At 56.3% G+C, this 20,347-nt stretch overlaps 2 protein-coding genes and 1 long non-coding RNA gene across 4 annotated transcripts; 1 reads left to right on the top strand and 2 right to left on the bottom strand.

Moving 5' to 3' along the window:
* Positions 1 to 4,309: 4,309 nt before the first annotated feature.
* LOC149120828 (uncharacterized) lies at positions 4,310 to 5,315 on the bottom strand. Its single transcript, XR_016224880.1, has 2 exons — positions 5,199 to 5,315; positions 4,310 to 4,533 (listed from the first exon to the last, which is right to left on the bottom strand). It is a non-coding gene; the product is annotated as an uncharacterized LOC149120828 (long non-coding RNA).
* A 1,090-nt stretch (positions 5,316 to 6,405) lies between these two features.
* TBCB (tubulin folding cofactor B) lies at positions 6,406 to 18,562 on the bottom strand. Its single transcript, XM_002722231.6, has 6 exons — positions 18,379 to 18,562; positions 17,884 to 18,027; positions 7,869 to 7,965; positions 7,091 to 7,282; positions 6,805 to 6,877; positions 6,406 to 6,673 (listed from the first exon to the last, which is right to left on the bottom strand). Exons 1-6 carry the CDS (start codon positions 18,490 to 18,492, stop codon positions 6,559 to 6,561), a joined length of 735 nt encoding a protein of 244 aa, XP_002722277.2. The 5' UTR covers positions 18,493 to 18,562; the 3' UTR covers positions 6,406 to 6,558.
* A 583-nt stretch (positions 18,563 to 19,145) lies between these two features.
* Positions 19,146 to 20,340, top strand: POLR2I (RNA polymerase II subunit I). 2 transcript variants are annotated; one of them, XM_017338167.4, is made up of 6 exons: positions 19,146 to 19,340; positions 19,418 to 19,472; positions 19,645 to 19,718; positions 19,802 to 19,876; positions 19,984 to 20,035; positions 20,242 to 20,340. In XM_017338167.4, exons 1-6 carry the CDS (start codon positions 19,282 to 19,284, stop codon positions 20,302 to 20,304), a joined length of 378 nt encoding a protein of 125 aa, XP_017193656.1. In that variant the 5' UTR covers positions 19,146 to 19,281; the 3' UTR covers positions 20,305 to 20,340. The 2 variants fall into 2 exon arrangements, with proteins under 2 accessions (XP_017193656.1, XP_051692052.2); XM_051836092.3 differs by lacking the exon at positions 19,418 to 19,472 and having other exon boundaries at positions 19,198 to 19,340.
* The last annotated feature ends 7 nt before the right edge of the window (positions 20,341 to 20,347 follow it).

Below are 20,347 nucleotides of genomic sequence, written 5' to 3'. Positions count from 1 at the left end.
GGGGGGGCAGGAGCAAGAGGCCCTGGTGATTTTCCTCCTCGAGGGTAATTTTCCGTTTCTCCCTGTGGTTGTGCCTCCTGCATAGCTCCGGCCCCGCGGCTGGACAATTCCTCTGTGTCTGCAGCTAGAAGTCTAGTGAGTGACTAATCTCCGGGGATGCGGCTGACATCCCCTCCCCGCTTTGTTCCTGCAGCCCTGAGTGGCAGCCCGGCAGCCGTGTCCCTCTGCTGTGTACAGCTGATTGCGTCGCTCGGCCCTCGGCTCCTCCATCCCAAGTCACCAACCCCTTGGTTAATGGCCCTCAGTTTTCATGCCAGAGTGATCCGCACCACTCTGCCCCATCTCTCTGCCTTTTAAATAGGTAAAATTAAAAAAAAAATTTTTTTTTTGACAGGCAGAGTGGACAGAGAGAGAGAAAGGTCTTCCTTTGCTGTTGGTTCACCCTCCAATGGCCGCCGCGGCCGGCGCACCGCGCTGATCCGAAGCCAGGAGCCAGGTGCTTCTCCTGGTCTCCCATGGGGTGCAGGGCCCAAGCACTTGGGCCATCCTCCACTGTACTCCCTGGCCACAGCAGAGAGCTGGCCTGGAAGAGGGGCAACCGGGACAGAATCCGGCGCCCCGACCGGGACTAGAACCCGGTGTGCTGGCACCACAAGGTGGAAGATTAGCCTAGTGAGCCGCGGCACCAGCCAAAATAAAAATTTTTAAAAAGACATTCACGAGGCCGGCGCCGCGGCTCACTAGGCTAATCCTCTGCCTGCGGTGCCAGCACACCGGGTTCTGTCCCGGTTGCCCCTCTTCCAGGCCAGCTCTCTACTGTGGCCAGGGAGTGCAGTGGAGGATGGCCCAAGTGCTTGGGCCCTGCACCCCATGGGAGACCAGGATAAGTACCTGGCTCCTGCCATCGGATCAGCGCGGTGCGCCAGCCACAGCGCGCCGCAGTGGCCATTGGAGGGTGAACCAATGAAAAAGGAAGACCTTTCTCTCTGTCTCTCTCTCTCACTGTCCACTCTGCCTGTCAAAAAAAAAAAAAAATTAATGAAACAACCAGGGACTTTTGTATATCAAAAGTTTTAGGTATGATGAAAATGTTTTAGGTGTGATAGAGACCCCTTGCCTTTTAAAGATACACCAGAAATATTTCCTGATGAGACAGTATGTTTCTTATGTGAATTTAGTGAAACTCGGTCATGGGTACTTGGGAGATCCTTATACAATTTTAAATTTAAGTTCCTTTAATGTGCCCCCCTCCTCCCGTTTTTAAAAAGGCTTGACTGTGAGGAAGAGAGCAAAAAGTGGGGGAGGCAGGAGTTTGGCTCCAGCTGGGAGGCCCATTTCCACTATGGGTACCCACCGGCGAGGGCTGCGCAGCGCCCAGATCCTCGTCCTTGCTTCGAGAAGAAATTCAGGAGCAAGTTGGAAAACTGACAGGCAAGCTGCAGGGATACACATTGCACAGAGTGGGCCTGCCTACTGGGGAGTGGGCCTCTGAATCGTGTGGAATATTGTAAAGGTTGTCTAGCCGAAGGGGAGGTACATTCTAATAAAGGGGAGCCATGTCCTAATAAGGGGGAGGAATATTCATGGTTGTTCTGGGAGCTAGCTGCCGCCCCTCTTTGTTCCTTTTATGCCCCAGCGTTTCATGTCAGCGATGCTGGGTGGGAGCTGTGTCATTAGATGCTAATGAGTTACAGTGAACACAGGATAAACTAGAAGTCAATCTAGGTCATCCTCGGCCCCCTCAACTGTTATGAGCCAGGTCCGAGCAGGGGGTCGGTTTATCTTCAGATCAAGAGGACTGAATGGATACCCTATAGGTCTTTGGAGAACAGGGCTACTCTGTCCGGGGGCTACCCGCTTCCTCTGCCTCCCTGTCTCAGTGCCAGAGTCCCTGGGTTGAGTTCTCAGCTCCCTGAAGATGGGGTCACCTCATGCCTTGGCCTGGCGGGAGAACTGAGCTTGGACGTGCAGAGGCCCCTGCATGTGGGTCCATGCGCGTGCCCGCAGCCCAGCGAGCCAATCTCTGACGCGTGGCGGAAGGTGGGTGTTCATGGCCAAGCGCAGGGCAAGCGGCTGGGCGGCTACTGCTGGATTCTCATGCTCCTTGCAGTGTTTGGGGTAAAGGTTCTCACAGGCTGCAGCTGGGGCTGCGGCCTGCATGCCCAGCTGTGCCGGTCCCTGGCCGCTCGGTGTGCTCGGGCCCTCTTTTGGTCACTAACAGCTCAAGGCTGGGGTTCCCTGAGAAGTCCTCGGAGAGAAACACCCTCATGAGTAATTTATGGGGGCCAGCTTACACCACTTCCTCAATTCAGCGAGTTAATTTTTAAGTGGTTGTTTATTTGGGGGAAAGAGAGACAGGGACAGGCTGCTCTCCCACCAGGGGGCTCGCTGCCCAGATGTCCACAGCACCCAGGACTAGGCCAGGTGGACGCAGCGGCTGGGGCCTCCTTCTGGGTCTCCCATGTGGGTGGCAGGGACCCAAGTGCGTCAGCCAGGGCACACGCGAGCAGGAAGCTGGAATAGGAGGCGGAACCGGGCCCTCTCAAAGGGGACATAAGAGTGCCAAGGGACATCGTAATCTCTGTGCCGAACACTGGCCCCAGAGCGAGTTACGGGAGGAAGTCTAAGACCTCACAGCACTGTTGCAGGGGCACGGGAAGCGAATGGTTAAGACGCAGGAACGCACAGGCCCACTCCAGGACAGGAGTTCCTCTGGTTTCTCTCAGCAGGTGGCCCTGCTCTCCTTCTGGGAGCTGACCGGCGCCAGGCCGCCCGCGCCTGCGCACCAACGCCCTCCTTGTGCTGCGGGGCCGAGTCGCTCCATCCCACCATCCCCCGAGAAGCCTAGGGAGCAAGACCCCAGCTCCCAGACTCGAGCAGGAGGGGGCTGAGGATGTCACACGGCTTTCTGGGAAACGCGGTCTGAGCAGAACACCAGGCTGAAGGCTCTGGCCCAGCCGCCCGCGAGCCCGCGCGACTCGCACGGCACCGCGTGCAGCGGCTGAGCGGCGCGCTGCTGCCCCCTCGTGGCAGGTGGTCGGTAATGGCCGACGCTGCGGACGCGGAGGGAACCCGGGAAGCAGGACCTGGGGCGGGAATCCTTTCCCTGGTGGGAGGCCGGGAAGAGCGGGATAGGGTGGGGAGGGGAGAAACCGTGAAGAGTGGGGACGAGGCTCGCTGTGAGGATTAGATGAAACCAGCACAGCGACTCCGGGCCGTTACGTGAGCGTCCCACGCGTCAGCCCACTCAGCCCTCGCACGGGTGTCTGAGGTGCTGTTTTCGGCCTCGCGTTACAGGAATGAGGCTGAAACCCAGAGAGGGGGAATGCTGCTTGTCCCGGCTCGCGGCCGCTCAGCGACAGAGCTGGGGTGCGGACCAGGGCTGCCTGGCTTTCAACCAATTGAATCGGCATCTGTGAGTGGTGCACAGATAACGCAAGGGGCCGCTGGCATGTGAATCTTTAAGGATTTAGCGCAGCGCCAGAACCAGGGGTGCTTTCATTGCTGAGGGGTCTCTAAAGGGGTGACTTCCGGCTCAGCCAGCCCTCTCCTTTGGTTCAGGTGACTCCTATGCAAACATCCCCACGCCCCACATCCGGCTCTTCCCTGATAGCCGGCACACTGCTCACTCGCACAGTTTGCACCCCATGCTTTTGGGACCCCTCTCTGTCAGGCCTGAGGCTGCAAACACCCATGAATTGGATGTAGGTAGCTCTTGGCTTGGAAGCTGGGGCCTTTTTTTTTTTTTTTTTTTTTAAAGAAATCTGGCTCCCTTTTTTTAAAGTTTTCTTTATTTGAAAGGCAGAGTTAGAGAGGTAGAGACAGAGGTCTTCCATCCACTGGTTCACTCTCCAAATGACCACAATGGCCAGAGCTGGGTTGATCCAAAACCACCAGGAGCCGGGAGCTTCTTCCGGGTCTCCCACTTGGGTGCAGGGGCCCAAGCACTCTCCCAGGTGCATCAGCAGGGAGCTGGATCGGAAGTGGAGAAACCGGGACTTGAACTGGCGCCCTTATGGGATGCCGGTGCTGCAGGCCGAGGCTTTAACCTGCTACGTCACAGTGCTGGCTGAATGCTTTCCTTTTTAAAATCATTCCCTGCATTCTCATTTGCTTTTTGACCTTTGCCAAGTGAATTACTTGAGCTCCTCTTTTTTTTAAAATTTTCCCACTGATCTGAGAGTGGCTTATCCTGTTCTTACTCTACTAGTGATTATGGATTTTCTTAAATCTGATTACAGATTTGAACTTACTTGTGTAATCCTGCTTGTGTAATAGGAGGGAGATGATAGTTATTCATTTTTAAAGATTGATTTTTTTAAAGATTGATTTTATTTATTTGAAAGACAGAGTTAGAGGTAGAGGTAGAGAGAGGTCTTCCATCCGCTGCTTCACTCCCCAGGTGGCGGCAACGGCTGGAGCTGAGCCGATCTGAAGCCAGGAGCCAGGAGCTTCTTCCGGGTCTCCCACGTGGGTGCAGGGGCCAAAGGACTTGGGTCATCTTTTACTGCTTTCCCAGGACATAGCAGAGAGCTGGATTGGAAGAGGAGCAGCTGGGACTAGAACCGGTGCCAGTTTGGGATGCTGGCGCTTCAGGCCAGAGTGTTAACCCACTGTGCCACAGCGCCGGCCCCAAGATTGAATTTTTTTTAGATTTATTTATTTACTTGAAAGAATTACGCAGAGAGAGAAGGAGAGGCTGGTTCACTCCTCAGATGGCCACAATGGCCAGAGCTGAGCTGATCCAAAGCCAGGAGCTTCCTCCGGGCCTCCCACATGGGTGCAGGGGCCCAAGGACTTAGGCCATCCTCTACTGCTTTCCCAGGAGCATTAGCAGGGAGCTGGAAAGGAAGTGGAGCAGCCGGGACTCAAACCAGCGTCCAAATGGGAAACCGGTGCTGCAGGCTGGGGCTTTAACCAGCTGTGCCACAGCGTCCCCCCACCCCCGGATGGGGGGCATCTTTACTGCTCCTTGTTCTGGCAGTTCTCTGACCTGAGGGGCCTCAGCCTGGGGTCCTTTCCTAAAGCACCTTTCTTGGGCAGGTAGGTAATTGCAGCATCATCACCCCTGCTGGGGTGACAGTCATCCCGCCGAGAACCCCTTCCAGAAGCTGCTGAGGGATTTTCCTGTCACACAGGCACACCCGCGGTGACTCCAGGCCCTCAGAACACAGGGGCTGCACACGAATGTCACAGACCTGAAGGCACAGTGTCTCTTGCCAGGCTCCACAGTGCTACGCAGACCAACTTCATGCAACTTCTAAAGCCTTTTATTCCTTTAAAAAAATGAAAGGCTGGCGCTGTGGTGTAGCTGGAGCCGCCGCCTGCAGTGCAGGCCTCCCAGAACCCACTGCCCCACTTCCTGTCCAGCTCCCTGCTGACCGCCTGGGAAAGCAGCGGAAGATGGCCCAAGTGCTTGGGGCCCTGCGCCCACGTGGGAGAGCCGGATGAAGCTCCTGGCTTCACCCTGGCCCAGCCCTGGCAATTGCGGTCATTTGGGGAGTGAACCAGCAGATGGAAGACTTCTCTCTCTCTGCTTCTCTTGTAACTCTGCCTTTCAAATAAGTAACTCTTTAAAAAATAAATAAACGAAAGATTAAATGACTGAGGTGGCGCTGTGGCACAGTGGGTTAGGCCACGGCCTGTGATGTTGGCATCTCACACGGGTGCCAGTTTGCGTGCCAGCCGCTCTGCTTCTGACCCAGGTCCTGGCTAGCTGCACCTGGGAAGGCAGTGGAGGATGGCCAAGTACTGGATCCCTGTCACCCCTGTGGGAGACCTGGAGCAAGCTCCAGGCTCCTGGCTTCAGCTTGGCCCAGCCTCAGCCATCATGGCCATTTGGGGAGTGAACCAGCAGATGGAAGATTTCCTTCTCTCCGTCTCTCCCTCTCTCTCTGTCACTCTGCCTTTCAACTAAAACAAAACTAATCTTAAGAAGAGAAACAAAGTGAAACTTGGCTGAGAGACTATTCCCCAGACACCTCTGCAGCTGCATACGGTCAGGGCCAAATCCTGGTCCATGAACCACACATCTTCCTCAAAGGCATAGCCTCTCCCTTCCCATTCTTCTGCGGATGGAACAAATAAAGTGGGAGTCACGAGGAGGAGACAGGAGAGCAAGAAAATAAGGAGATGGAGACTGGCCCTGACAGGGGGCCTGGTCCCGTTAGCTCCTGGTGACTGCGTGGAACTTGACAGCAAACAGAAATAAACTTTCACCTGGTTGAAGCTGCTGTTACTTGGGGTCTGTTACAGCCGCAGAACATTACGTTACGTAGTAAAGGACAAGCTCATGGGCCTCCAGCCTCACCCTGCCCAACCTCAACTTCGCCCAAGCCCCAGTTTCACCCTCGCTTACCTGGCTGGCCCCAGCCCCTCCCCAAATCACTGACTCCTGCACACCTCCCAGGTTTCTGGGGAATTTAATGTATGAGTCTCAAAAGTCAATGGCATTTAATTCTCCAGATTAAAACGAGGCAGGGAAAGGCCGCAGGCACACACACACTGGGGTCCATGAGGAGCAAGTGAGGAGCTGGAGTGGGGTGCCCGTCCTTGGGGTCACATCTCGTCCAGCCCGTAGTCCTCCTCTGGAAAGTCCCCCACCGTCACGACTGATGGCTTGACAAAGGCACCGTACTTGGCCTGGCATTCGAAGTAGCGTTTCCCATTCACACTGCAGGGCATGATGGGAGAGGCAGTGGTCAGAAGATTACGCACATGGCTCCCACTCCACACGCTAGGACAGGCAGGCTCACCCAGCAGCACAGACACACACGCACGCCTCACACCGGGAACACTGGTTACCTGCCATCGTTTTTCCCTAGTGGCTCATCGTAACGGACACCGATCCAGTAGCCAGGCTTGAAATCTGTGAGTCCTACCAGGGGAGAAGTCCCAGTGAAACCTCTGGACACAGCCTGCCCGGGATTAGCGCCTGCCCATCAAGCCTGTCCCGCCCCACAGCCCTCCGGCTCCACCGTCACTGTCAGCTGACAGACTGGGTCACCCCAGCAAAGCAGAGCGCCTGAGGCCTCAGAGATGCGCCTGTGCCTCCCCACCTCAAGCCCCGGGAGGCCTGCGGGCCACTCACCGACATACATGACGGTGCCCCTGCGAGGGGACTGTCCGGGCGCGCGCACCTCGCAGCGGCTGCCCACGGAGATGGCGCTGGCTTGGTCCTTCTCCTGGGCGAGGCGCTGGGCGGCCTCCACCTCTTGCTGGGCTCGCTCCTCTTCGTTGTAGCGGCCTAGCTTGCTGCGCTTCAGGAAGGAGCGCACTGAGTCTGTGGGCGGGGCGGGGGCGGGGGCGGGGTCAGCGTGGGCTCTAGGGCCAGGCTGCTGCCTCAGCCAGGGGCAGCCGGGGAGACCCTTCCGCGGGCCCCCAAGTCCCCCACCAGGCCTTGGCCTCTCCCCAGGCCTCCAGCCTGTCACGTGACCCCATGGTCGCACCTGGTCCTCTACCCCCATGTCGGCCTCATCCAGCCCTGAAGCCCCCGTCTTTCCCACCGCACGTGTTGCCACGCTGCCCGTTCTGCTCCACAGTCGCTGGTGTTCTGCCCCCCCACAGCATCCACTTGCACCACCCCGCGCCTCCGCCTCACCCCGACCACTCCCCCAGCACACGGCCCTGTCATGCCTCCCTCCACTTCCCCAGTCTGCCTGCCTGCCCACCCCCTGCCCCAATTCCTGCCCTGTACCATCTGCCTCGACTGCCCCCATGTGCCCATCGGTGCCCTCCATCAACCTCACCCGCCTGCCTGCTCCCAAGCCCTCGGTGCCCCTGCCCACACGATCTCTCTAGCAGTGCCCCTGTCTATGCTCCTGCCCCACCCCCACCCCGCTGCCCCCAGTCCCCCCGGAGCTCCATACCTTGCCTCTGCTCATAGGCTTCTTGTGAGATCTTGTATTTCTCCACCCTGGACACGTCCTCGTACTCCCCGAGGCGGGCGCCGCTGTGGTCAATGACCTGTGGTGAGGCATGGCAATGAGTAGGGATCAGTTGGCCCGGGAGGCCTGGCATGCCGGCTGTGGTCGCACGCTGGAACATTCTACAGACGTTCCTCTGGGAAGACACACTCGTCTCTCCTCACCTGTATCCCAGCCTTCTCTCTTCACCTGAGCCCTGCAGGAGGGCTGGAGTGGGCTCCACACACCGTGTCCCCCCTCCCTCCAAGCCCCTGGAGGCTGCAGCCAACCCTGATGTCCCTCACATTGCTGACGGCTCTACAATCACCAGCCCAGCTGGCAGCGCTCAGGTCCCGTTCACAGCCCTCTGGGAGCTGCCTGCACTGGCCCACGCTCCGGAGCCCAGAGCATCTCCCCCTGTGCTACCACCCCAATACTCCTTCACTCAGTGCCTACTGAGCGCCTCCGAGGCACCTCTAGGCCCTGTGCTGGGCTCTGGGGACACGGGGCAAAACCAGATGCTCCCCTGCCCTCAGGCGGTGGCCTCTCTGCTGGGAGGAGACCGAACACACACGCACAGGCACTCATGTTAAACGCAGGGAGAAGTGAGGAGCCACGAGGGTGGTCACGGCGACCTTCCACAAGGAGGGGATGCTTGAGCCAAGGCCTCCAGGAAGGAACAGCAGGCAGGGGTCATGGGTAGGTACGTCTCCTGTCTGCTGCAGGCACAGCAGAGGGGCCAGTGTGGGTGGGATGGAGAGTGGAGGCACAACAGATGGCTGTAGGCTTCGTGGCATTTACCTGGCATGAGCGCAGCGATGGCTCGCAGAGGACTCAGGGTTCACAGGCTCCCTCTGGCTGCAGGTGGGGAGCAGACTGCTGGGGCATGGGTGGGAGTTTGGGGCCAGGGATGAGGCTGCAGGGATGTCTGGGCGGGAGGGGATGGAGGCGGGGCCACAGTGGGGGCAGTGGAGGAGAAAAGAGCTTAGACTGCGTAGATTCTGGAGCCAACCAGGTTTGCTGAGATCACACGGGGTATGAGGGAAAAAGAGGGGTCAAGGACAGCCCCAGGGTATTAGGCCTGAACCACTGGGCTAACATGGCAAAATGGAAATGGCCTTTGGGCCAAGGGTCATTCAGAATTTCTGTTTTGGGGCCATCGCTGTGGTGCAGCAGGTAAAGTCACCACCCACGACACTGGCATCCTGTGTGGGCGCTGGTCCAAGATTCAGCTGCTCCACTTCCAATCCAGCTCCCTGTTAACACGCCGGAGAAAGCAGCAGCTGATGGCCCAACTGCTTGGGTTCCTGCACCCATGGGGGAGACCCGGAGGAAGCTCCTGGCTTTGGCCTGCCCCAGCCCTGGCCGTTGTGGTCATTTGGGGAGTGAACCAGTGGATGGAAGATCTCTCTCTCTCTGTTAACACTTTCAAGTTCAAGTAATTTTTTTTTAAATCCTGTTTTTTGGGGGCTAGTACTGTGATACAGTGCGTTAAGTCACTGCCTTGGATGCCAGCATTGCATATCTGGGGTGCCAGTTCCAGTCCCTGCTGCTCTGCTTCCAATCCCGCTCCCTGCTAATGTGCCTGGGAAAGCAGTAGAAGGTGGCCTAAGTGCCTGTGTCCCTGCCACCATGGGGGAGACAAGGATGTGGAGTTCTGGGTTCTTGGCTTCTGCCTGGGCCAACCCCTGGCTGTTGCCACAATTTGGGAAGTATACCACCAGATGGAAGATCTTTCTCTGTCATTCTGCCTTTCAAACAAATAAATCTTTTTCTTTTCTTTTCTTTTCTTTCTTTCTTTTTCTTTTCTTTTCTCTTTTTTTTTTTACAGAGTGGACAGTGAGAGAGAGACAGAGAGAAAGGTCTTCCTTTGCCATTGGTTCATCCTCCAATGGCCGCCGTGGCCGGCGCACCACACTGATCCGAAGCCAGGAGCCAGGTACTTATCCTGGTCTCCCATGGGGTGCAGGGCCCAAGCACTTGGGCCATCCTCCACTGTACTCCTGGGCCATAGCAGAGAGCTGGACTGGAAGAGGAGCGACCGGGACAGAATCTGGTGCCCCAACCGGGACTAGAACCCGGTGTGCAGGTGCTGCAGGCGGAGGATTAGCCTATTGAGCTGTGGCGCCGGGCCAAAAAGATAAATCTTAAAAAATAAAAAAAAGAATTTCTACTTTCTGTGTTAGGGACTTTTTAGAAGTTTGAAGCTGTGTCCTTTAAGCAGTAACCATGGATGATACTTATAAACAGAAAAAATTTTAGAAAAAATAAACATCCCATGGCCTCTTTTTATCAGCTGGATTCTGGGTGCCTCCTTCTTGTATCTGCTGGTCCACATGACTGTCCCAGCGAGGGGGACCTGAGTGTCCCTGGGCCCCTGGCCCAGATGGGCTGCTCTGGGCCTCCCATCAGCCTTGGGGCCAGGGCGCCTTCTCTGTGAAGGGCTGAGAGGAGCCGCCTGGAGAAGACCAAGCTGAGGAGCACCAGGCACAAGGCTGCTCCCTCCTCCCTGCCTGCCAGAGCCTCAGAGAACCAGACCAGGCCTCCGGCACTCGCGAGCAAGCTGCGTTACTAGACACAGAGACTTCAAAATGTCAAGAATGCCCCTCTGTGCTGGATAGCAACACTTTGTTCTCTGGACACCATCATGAAAGCTGGTGACTATAAGAAGAGAGATTCTGATGCTTCATGAAAAGACATGGAAATTGTTACGAAGAGCACTTTTCGGGTGAGCATTGGGGTCCAGTGGTTGACTCGCTGCTTGGGACACCTGCATCCACACACAAGTGCCTGGTTTGGGTCCCAGCTGCGGTATTTGCCCCCAGCTTCCTGCAAATGCACCCTCTGGGAGGCAGCAGATGATGGCTCAAGTACTTGGGTCCCTACCATCCAAGTGAGACACGGGATGGAGCTCCTGGTTCCTGGCTTAGACTTGGCCTGGACACGGGACATTTGGGGAATGAACCAACAAATGGACTACTTCTCTCTACCTTTCAAATAAAATGAAAATATCAATTAAAATAGAATAGCACTTACACTGCAACAGAAGAGGCAAAAAGAGCTGGAAAGGGAGCAGCAAGAAGGGAACTGGCGAGAAACGTGGCTGACTGCCACGCCAGCTAAGCAAAGTCGAATTGATGTGTGCTTTCTTCCCCTGTCCCGCACCGTTGGCCTACAGCGGAGTCAAGCATGGGTGCAAGGGCAGTGCCTCCTACCTCTGGGCTCTCTCGGGCCAGGACGGTGTCCCCTGATACTCAGGAAAGCCTCCTCTTCTCTCCGAGGACTGGGTGTAATGCCGCTTGTTTCAATAGTTATGAGTATACACAACTTTTCAACTTCCAGTTTTCAAGGTCACTATTCTGGCTTTGAATCACTTGTCAACTGGAAAAAGTGTGAGTATCGTCAGAGTCTAGACGCTCAGTCAGGGCTGGGCAATGTCCAGCCCTGGGCTGTCTCAGGCCCGCAAAAGCACTTGGTCGGCCCTACCACGGCAACCCCGAAATCCAGCGGCTCTCCAGCAAGCTAACCCCTAAGTTGATGACTTTGCATGGTCTGCGAATGAGGTTATAAATACCCAAATGGCCCTTGGCAGAGACAAGGTTCCCCACCTGCTCTAAGTGGTTAGAAATTAGTATGAATTTTTTAGCTTCTTGAGTGTTTCATTTTCTTACTTAGGAAGTGACTTGCCTTTCTGGCAATGCATCATCGGTTTGGGGTAACAGCCTTTTATTGCTAAGTTAAGAAGCAGTGCCACTTGTTTAATCCCATGGGTCCCTGGAGACGAGCAGACATGCGCCTTTGTGAGGAACCTAATGGGGTGGGCCTCTGGGCTGGTGCTTAGGAAACGCCTGCATGCCTAGAGGAGTGCCTGGGTTCTTGACTCCTGCTGCCTGCTAAACAGTGATGGCTCAGTAACTGGGTTCCTGCCACCCACGTGGAGACCTCCCTGCTTCGGCCTTTGCCCAGGCCCAGCTGCCACAGGCAGCTGGGGAATGGACTGGAGGGCGGGGGCTCTCTCCCTTTCTGTAGTAAGTGTGGCAGGAGAGCGCACCCACAGGAAATGGCACCTTACACATGGGCCGGGTGGGCCAGATGCCAGATGGGCTCTTCCAACAACACACTCCATTTCCTTGTTTGTTGCTAACGTAACTTTTGGGGCTCAAAGTCGACTGCATCTACTAGTACAGGCTGGCAGAGAAGGTGAGGCTGTCACCCACGCAGCGTGCCTACATATTCGCCACATGCTGGCAGTCGTCACGGACTGAGACGCAGCTTCCGTGCATCTGAAAACCCCTCACTGAGGTGCCCCAGCCACCCACTTTTTAGCCAATGAATGGCAGAAAATTAGTAAACAGTTTAACAAAATGACGGCATGATGCCTTTAATGTTGTCTACAGCTTTTTTTTTTTTTTTAAAGATTTATATTTATTTATTTGAGAGGCAGAGTTACAGAGAGAAAGACTGAGTTCAAGATCTTCCATCTGCTGGTTCACTCCCCACATGGCTGCAACAGCCAGGGATGGGCCAGGCTGAGGCCAGGAGCCAGGAACTCCAACTGGGTCTCCCACGTGGGTGGCAGGAGTTCAAGTACTCAGGCCACTGTTGCTGCCTTCCCAGGTGCATTGGCAGGGACCCGAACTGGAAGTGGAGCAGCCAGGACTTGAATTGGTGCCCATATGGGATGCCTGTGTTGCAGGCGGTAGTTTAACCTGCTGTGCTAGAGTGCCGGTCCCTAGAATTTTTTCCAGATATTCTGTGCAGGAATTTATGAGGGAAATATGACCTTTCATTGTTTAAAATCAAGAGTGTGCTATCTGGGCCGGCGCCGTGGCTCACTAGGCTAATCCTTCACCTGTGGCGCTGGCACCCTGGGTTCTAGTCCCAGTCGGGGCGCCGGATTCTGTCCTGGTTGCTCCTCTTCCAGTCCAGCTCTCTGCTGTGGCCCGGGAGGGCAGTGGAGGATGGCCCAGGTCCTTGGGCCCTGCACCCACATGGGAGACCAGGAGGAAGCACCTGGCTCCTGGCTCCTGGCTCCTGGCTTCGGACTGGCACAGCGCGCCGGCTGTAGCAGCCACTTGGGGGGTGAACCAAGGGAAGGAAGACCTTTCTCTCTGTCTCTCTCTCTCACTAACTCTGCCTGTAAAAAAAAAAAAAAAAAAAAAAAAAAAAAAAAAAAAAAAAAGAGTGCTACCTACTGTCTTAAAATCCAGCTGCTTCTCACTTTGCTCCACAGGGAATGGACAGAGCCTGGAAAGGTGGCTGACCTGAATGGGTATCTTCTGAACCCAGGTTATGTTTGGTGAGCTGGAGTCACCACCTCTGACCACGTGTCAGGCTACTTTGGAGAAAACATTAGATTTAGACTGAATGCTAAGTGCACATGCCACAATTTAAATAATTTGTTTGAAAGAGCCTTTTCCTTCTTCAGTAAGTGAATTATGGTCTCACAATTCACTTGACTTTGACCGCATATGTAAAAATAGAAATATATATTTTAATTGAAAAGACCAAGTATTGCCCTTAAACACTTGGCTAAAACTGCCCCCTAAATAACTGCAGACTTACTCACTGTGAATATGAGACCTGATATCTGACTCCCTTCGAATATGTGCACTGTTTCTCAGAGCAGTTGTGGGCCAGTTGAACTGGTTGTTTAAAATGCTGGTTCCAGGGGCCAGCAGTGAGGCATAGTGGGTAAAGCAGCCACCTGCAGTGCTGGCATCCCATATGGGTGCCAGTTCAAGTCCCAGCGGCTCCACTTCCCATCCAGCTCTCTGCTATGGTCTGGGAAAGCAGTAGAAGATGGCCCAAGTCCTTGGGCCCCTGCACCCATGTGGGAGACCTGGAGGAAGCTCCTGGGTGCTGGCTTCAGGTTGGCGCAGCTCCAGCCGTTGCGGCCATCTGGGGAGTGAACCAGCGGATGGAAGACCTCTCTCTCCGTCTCTGCCTCTGCCTCTCTGTGTCTTTCACATAAATAAATTAAAATAAATAAATAATGCTGGTGCCAGGGTAGGCGTTTGGCACACTGGTTAAGAAGCTACAGGGGGGCTGGCGCTGTGGCGCACTAGGTTAATCCTCTTGCCTGCGGTGCCAGAATCCCATATGGACGTCAGTTCTAGTCCCAGCTGCTCCTCTTCCAACCTACCCTGGAAAAGCAGTAGAAGATGGCCCAAGTCCTTGGGCCCCTGCACTCGTGTGGGAGACCAGGAGGAAGTAACTGGCTCCTAGCTTCGGATCAGCACAGCTCCGACCATTGTGGCCATTGGGGAGTGAACCAACGGATGGAAGACCTTTCTGTTTCTCCCTCTCACTGTCTGTAACTCTACCTCTTAAATAAATAAATAAAATCTTAAAAAAAAAAAAAAAAAAAAAAAAAAGAAGCTGCAGGGGACACGCAGCCCACATCAGACGCCTGTTTGAGTCCCAGCTGCCTCATAATGTGCACTCTGGGAGACGACAGTCTCACGTGCCGGGGCTCTTGCCGCCCCACGGGAGACCTGGGTTGGGTTCCAGGTTCCTGGCCTAAGCCTCGCCCACACTGGCTGTTGTGGGTATTTGGGGAGTGAACCGGCAAATGGAAGATCTCTGTCTCTCTGCCTTTCAAATGACATGAAAATAAATACATTAAAAAAAAAAATGCTGGTTCCTAGACAACACTTTCAATCTACTGAAGCAAACCTGCAAGTATTTTGTTTGCTTTTTATCTTTAAAATTTCCTCCAGAGATCCTGATTCACCTGAAAAGATGAGACTAGGGCCAGCATTGTGGCGCGGTGGGTGAAGCTGCTGCTCACGACACTGGCATCTCGTACCTGAGTGCTAGTTCGAGTCCCAGCTGCTCTACTTCTGATCCAGCTCCCTGCTCATGTGCCTAGGGAGGCAGTGGATGATGGCCCAAGCACTTGGGTGCCTGCACCCACGTGGGAGACCCAGATAGAGTTCCCAGCTCTTGGCTTCAGACTGGTCCGGTTCTGGCTATTGGAGGCATTTGGGGAGTGAACTAGGAGATGGAAGATTTCCTCGCTGTCTCTCTCTCACCTTGTTTCTGGTAACAAATACCAACATTCACTACTCAAGGTCGATTACACTCAGAAGTACTGTTATCTCGGTGTCAGAACCTGTAACTCGGGCATGTGTTTGTTGCAGTTAACGTGTTGCTTGGGACGCCACAACCACATCTCATAGCGGAGCACCTGGGCTTGAACCCCACCTACGCTTCCCATTCAACCTCCTGACAACTGGGACGCTGGGAAGCTGCGAGCGACGGCTCAAGTACTTGGGGCCCTGCCACCGATGTGGAAACCCGATTTTTATACGAATTGAGGGCTACTGGCTTCAGTCCGGCCCAGTACTGGCTGTTGTGGACAACAGGGAGTAAACCAGCAGACAGAAGTTCTTCTTTCTGTTTTTCAAATAAAGTGAAAAAATTTAAAATTTTTAAAATCTAAAACTGTATTTCTTCTTTTTTAAATATTTTTTTAAAATGTATTTATTCCAGAGGTAGAGTTACAGACAGTGAGAGGGAGAGACAGAGAGAGAGGTTTTCCTTCTGTTGGTTCACTCCCCAAATGGCCGCAACAGCCAGAGCTGTGCCGATCCGAAGCCAGGAGCCAGGTGCTTCTCCCAGTCTCCCCCGAGGGTGCAGGGGGCCGAGCTTTCCCAGGCCACAGCAGAGAGCTGGATTGGAAGAAGAGCAGCCGGGATTAGAACCGGTGTCCACATGGGATTAACCAACTGATCACGGCACCGGCCCCAGCTGTATTTCAGTAACACAGGAATAAACTTACTAAGCTGAATGAAACACTTCTAAGCAGTCTTAAAAATTTTTTGCACAAAATAGTGAATTGGTAGTTGGAAGATTTTTATTACTTGGCTCGAAAAAATTGCTCATTTTCAAACTATAAATCACTATGCACTGAGCTGAAATTATAGGAGTTCATTTGTTATCTTTCGTTGCATTAAGCATCATGTAAACATGCAGTGCTGAATGTAACACAAGTATAAATTGTGTCCACAGTGTATTTATGTGAAAACAGTTTATAAATATACCAATTACATACACTTACATATTGGTCTGATTAAAAAAAAAGTTTATTTTCATTTACTTGAAAGGCAGAGCAACAGAGAGAGATCTTTCATTTGCTGGTCCATTTTCCAAATACCCGCAATAGCCAGGACTGGGCCAGGGCCAAAGCCTGAAGCCTGGAACTCCATCCGGGTCTTCCCAGTACTCGAGCCATCATGTGCTGCCTCCCAGGCGCACCAGCAGGAGGCTGGATTAGAAGCGCAGAAGCCAGGACTCCAGTGCTGGGTGCGGGCTCCCAAACAGTGGCTTAACCCACTGAACTACTAAGATGAGGACTACTTCTTACACATTTAAGAAAACTGACCCTGAATTTAAAAACTACAAGTCCCCAGAGGCTCTGGGGCAGCTTCCTAGAGCGGCCTGGGAAGCCTTCCAGAGGCCTGTCTGCCCTCAAGCCCCGGGAGGGCCTGCCTCCGCCCGCCCATCCTGAGCGCCTGCCGTTCCCTGCTATGGTCCTGGCCCCCCTGCTCCCTCCCCTCCTGCAGCAGTGCAGTCTGGGAGCAGCTGAGTTGGAGCAGGGCCCCCTGGCCCAGGGCGCTTCCCAGCTTCCACTTCCTCCCGCCACAGCAGTTTCTGCTCGTCAGTGTCTGGTGCTCCGAGTTCCCTCCAACCTCAGTGTTTGCACCTGCTCTGTCCTCGCTCCAGAGCACCTTTTCTCTTTCTTCAGTTAACTCTATTTTTCAAGTCTCTGTTCAGGTAGCACCTCCTCCAGGAAGTCCTCCCAGACCTCATTGATGGGTCAGATATCACAATACAGGGAATCCCAGTTCCACTATCTCCTCCCGCATGGCCCTCATCTCCACTGACCGTTCGCATGTGGCCTTGCGATCATTTAGTTAACCTCACATAGTAGACAGATCTAAAACAGGGACCTTCTCATATGTGGCTCAGAACTACACCCCCTGCACAACGCAATGCTTAGCGAACCGGTTATCTGGGGACACTGGTTTCCAAAGTTAGGCAAACTGAGGTCACACTTCTAGCAAAGACAGTAAATCCCGTCCTGCAGCCAAGCTTGCTCGTCTGCAAAACGGGGATGATTAGACCATCTTCCCAGTCTTACTTCACGGATTCAAGTCGGCATTCAACAGTGGTTGACCGAGTACCCCTCTGTGCCAGCAGTGGCCCAGGTGCCAGGGACACAGCACGGAACCAGAGTGGGGACATCAGGGCAGGCAGACAATAAGCAGACCGATCAGAAAAGCCTACCGTACGTCAGAGGGTGACATACTCTAAAAAATCTAAAATAAAGCGAAAAAGGGAAAAGAATGAGCTTAAAGTTTTACACTACGGTGGGTGAAGGCTTCACTCAAAAGGTGACATTTTAAGGGAAGACTACAAGGGTGGGGGGAGTCATGTGGGCACATAAAAAAAGAACCGCTCAGATAAACAGGGTCCAGTGCATGCAAAGGCCCTGAGGTAGGGCTCGCCGCGGACGTGTAAGCAGCAATGCGGCTGGTGCAGACTGAGTGTGTGGCGGTGGCGATGGGGAAGGGGATGAGGACAGAAGGACGTCGGCTGACACACACGAAGTTCCCCGCGTCTGGGCCTGTCCCACCTTGTCCGGCTGCCTAAGCCTCACCTCTGCTCCTCCACCCCGCGTGCCTTCCCCCCTTTTCTCCCAGGTCACCCTCTCCTCCCTGGTCAGGCCTCAGCTCAAGATGTGCTTCCTTCCAAGAAGCCCGTTCTGGTAATCGCAGGTGGAGCCAGGCACCACCGCCGGGAGCCCCCAGCTACCCCGGGCTCCTCTGTGTGGTGACAGGTCGCTCACTCCGAGGATCCCGTAAGGCCTAGCTTGGTTATCACACAGGGCAAGGCACAGCCGGCAAGGGTCGGATCCATGCACGGATGAGAGATGGGGTCCCGATGGGGGTGGGGTGGGGGTGGGCCTCACATGGACGCGGCAGCCGTCGTCTACGGGGTAGGAGCCCAGCAGCGCATCCTCCTGATCCAACTTGCTGTAGAATTTGTCGTCGACTCCATACAGCTCCAGCTCCATGCAGGAAGCAGGGCTGCCCACCACCAGCTCCAGTTTGCACTGCGGGGAAAGGGCCGGATGAGGAGAAAGCGTGCCAGAGGCCCCATCCTCAGCCCTGAGGCTCCGCCCCGTGTGTCAACAACCGCCCGCCCACCTGGGCTCCCGCAAAAGCCCCTCCACGGAGCCCCGCCCCTCTGCTCAGGCCGCAGCCCCCGGCCTCGCCCCTGCTCTCTGGAACCTCGGGTTCTCTCCGGCCTGCGCTGCAGGGCCCAGGCCCCTCGCCGCTCCCTCGGGCCGAGGGGCCCTGCCCCGGGCTCTGCGAGCTCGGATAATCGCTCGCCCCTCCCCACGCCCGCGGAGCCCCCATTGCACCTCGCCCCGCCCCTCCAGGCCCCGCCCCCGCGGCCACACCTTGAGTTCCGCGATGGTGAGGCTGCGACTGTAGCGCTTCTCCGAGCGGAAGCTGTTGAGGGAGCTGCTGATGAAGATGGTCACCGTGGGCGCCGATATCCCCGCCACCTCCATCTCGCCGCGCCCTGCAACGGCCCGCGACCCGGTTCCACCGCCTCACGCCGGCTCCGCAGACGCCGCCTCTGCCTCTGGGCTATTAGCCCCGCCCCCGCTCCCGGATCCGACCAATCCACGAGCGCCCGCGAGGCGGCTCCGCCAATCCCCGCCGTCTCTCCTCCACCGCTCCCGTAGTCTTAGACGGGCCCAGCCAATCCTGAGAGGTCTTCCATGGTTCACAGTCCTCCCAATCGCGGCCCGGGAAACGGCCAGGGCGGCCTGGCGGGGGCTGAAGCCGAGGGCAGAGACTGGCAAGACCGTCCGCCAGGGCTAAACCCGGCCTTCAGCCGAGCCAAGCGCAATGGCTTCTTCCAGTGCTGCTCAGGGCCTCGCGGGTGACATTGCCCGTCGTCCTGGATCCGGCTCTTGTTCTGAGGAGGCGGCGTCCAGAAGTCGGAAGCAGTTGCCCTAAGACACGTAAAGATGGAAAACAGTCACTCGGGGCGTAGCATGGAGGGGCCGGACCCCAAGGCCCCCGGCTCGGCAGCCAGCACGGTAGGCGGCTCCGCCCCTCGTCTGGCGAAGCCCCTAAAGCTGACCCTTCCCGCCACCTGTAGCACGGCCGGCACTTCACGCGGCTCCGCCCCCGTCTGGCGAAGCCCCTAAAGCTGACCCTTCCCGCCACCTGTAGCGCGGCCGGCACTTCACGCGCTCCGCCCCCGTCTGGCGAAGCCCTTAAAACTGACCCTTCCCGCCACCTGTAGCGCGGCCGCACAAGCGCCGACGGCGGAGCGACTGCGAGTCGCTATGGAACCGGACGGGACCTACGAGCCTGGATTCGTGGGCATTCGATTCTGCCAGGAATGGTGAGGCCGGGGGAGCGGCGTGTGAGGGGAGAGACGGGTGGTTCCAGGGCTGAGCTCTGACCTCCCCTTCCCCACAGTAACAACATGCTGTACCCCAAGGAAGATAAGGAAAACCGTATTCTGCTGTACGCGGTGAGCCCTGGCCTGTGGGGCGCCCCGCTGGCCCCGACGTGTCCTGGCGTCGCCTCCCCGTCACCCCGCGAGTGGACCCGGCCGCCTGTCTCGGCCGCAGCCCTCCCCTCCGCCCCGGGCCCTCCGGGGGCGTCCCCGTGACCGCCTTCCCGCCCCACTCGTCCTCCCGCAGTGCCGGAACTGTGATTACCAGCAGGAAGCCGACAACAGCTGCATCTACGTCAACAAAATCACGCACGAAGTGGAGTGAGTGGCGGCGCCGCAGCTGGGGGGCGGGGGCGTTGGCTCGGGAGGCCGAGGGGGGGACTCACGCAGCCCCCTCCCCGCAGCGAGCTGACCCAGATCATCGCCGACGTGTCCCAGGACCCCACGCTGCCGCGGACCGAGGACCACCCGTGCCAGAAGTGAGAGCCGAGCCGGTGCCGGGGAGGGGGCGCGGCCGTCTTCAGTGGGCGGGGAAAGGCGCGGGAGGGCGCGGCGAGCCCTGCGTGACCGAGCCGCCCCCCACCAGGTGCGGCCACAAGGAGGCGGTGTTCTTCCAGTCCCACAGCGCTCGGGCCGAGGTGAGGGTCGCCTGCCTCCCGGGCCACGGGCTTGGGCCTTCCCAGGGGCGGGGGGCGCAATTCCAGGGTGACCCTGCCGGCCCGGAACTCTGGGCCTTGGGAAGGTTCCCCAGGCCGTTCTTTGGGGGCGAGACCCCGTTGAGTGTGTGTGTGGGGGGGTGCCCCGTGCTGTTTCCCGACCCTGAGCGTGCCCCCGTTTCTGCCAGGACGCCATGCGCCTGTACTATGTGTGCACGGCCCCACACTGTGGCCACCGCTGGACCGAGTGACCGCCGCGCCGCGGGTAATAAATGCCAAGTACTGCACAGCGCT

This window comes from Oryctolagus cuniculus, chromosome 18 (assembly GCF_051225735.1).
Source record: "Oryctolagus cuniculus isolate XC-2025 breed Fujian yellow rabbit chromosome 18, ASM5122573v1, whole genome shotgun sequence".
Taxonomy (NCBI): Eukaryota; Metazoa; Chordata; class Mammalia; order Lagomorpha; family Leporidae; genus Oryctolagus; species Oryctolagus cuniculus.
This window is presented reverse-complemented; position numbering and strand designations above follow the sequence as displayed.

Excerpts from the sequence above, each read along its gene's own strand:
- TBCB (XM_002722231.6), bottom strand. The coding sequence starts at position 18,492 with ATGGAGGTGGCGGGGATATCGGCGCCCACGGTGACCATCTTCATCAGC. Across the intron at positions 18,028-18,378 it reads TCACCATCGCGGAACTCAAG|TGCAAACTGGAGCTGGTGGT; the intron begins GTGTGGCCGCGG and ends CTTTCCCCGCAG. Across the intron at positions 6,878-7,090 it reads GGGCACCGTCATGTATGTCG|GACTCACAGATTTCAAGCCT; the intron begins GTGAGTGGCCCG and ends CTCCCCTGGTAG.
- POLR2I (XM_017338167.4), top strand. The coding sequence starts at position 19,282 with ATGGAACCGGACGGGACCTACGAGCCTGGATTCGTGGGCATTCGATTC. Across the intron at positions 19,341-19,417 it reads ATTCGATTCTGCCAGGAATG|TAACAACATGCTGTACCCCA; the intron begins GTGAGGCCGGGG and ends CCTTCCCCACAG. Across the intron at positions 19,719-19,801 it reads AAAATCACGCACGAAGTGGA|CGAGCTGACCCAGATCATCG; the intron begins GTGAGTGGCGGC and ends CCCTCCCCGCAG.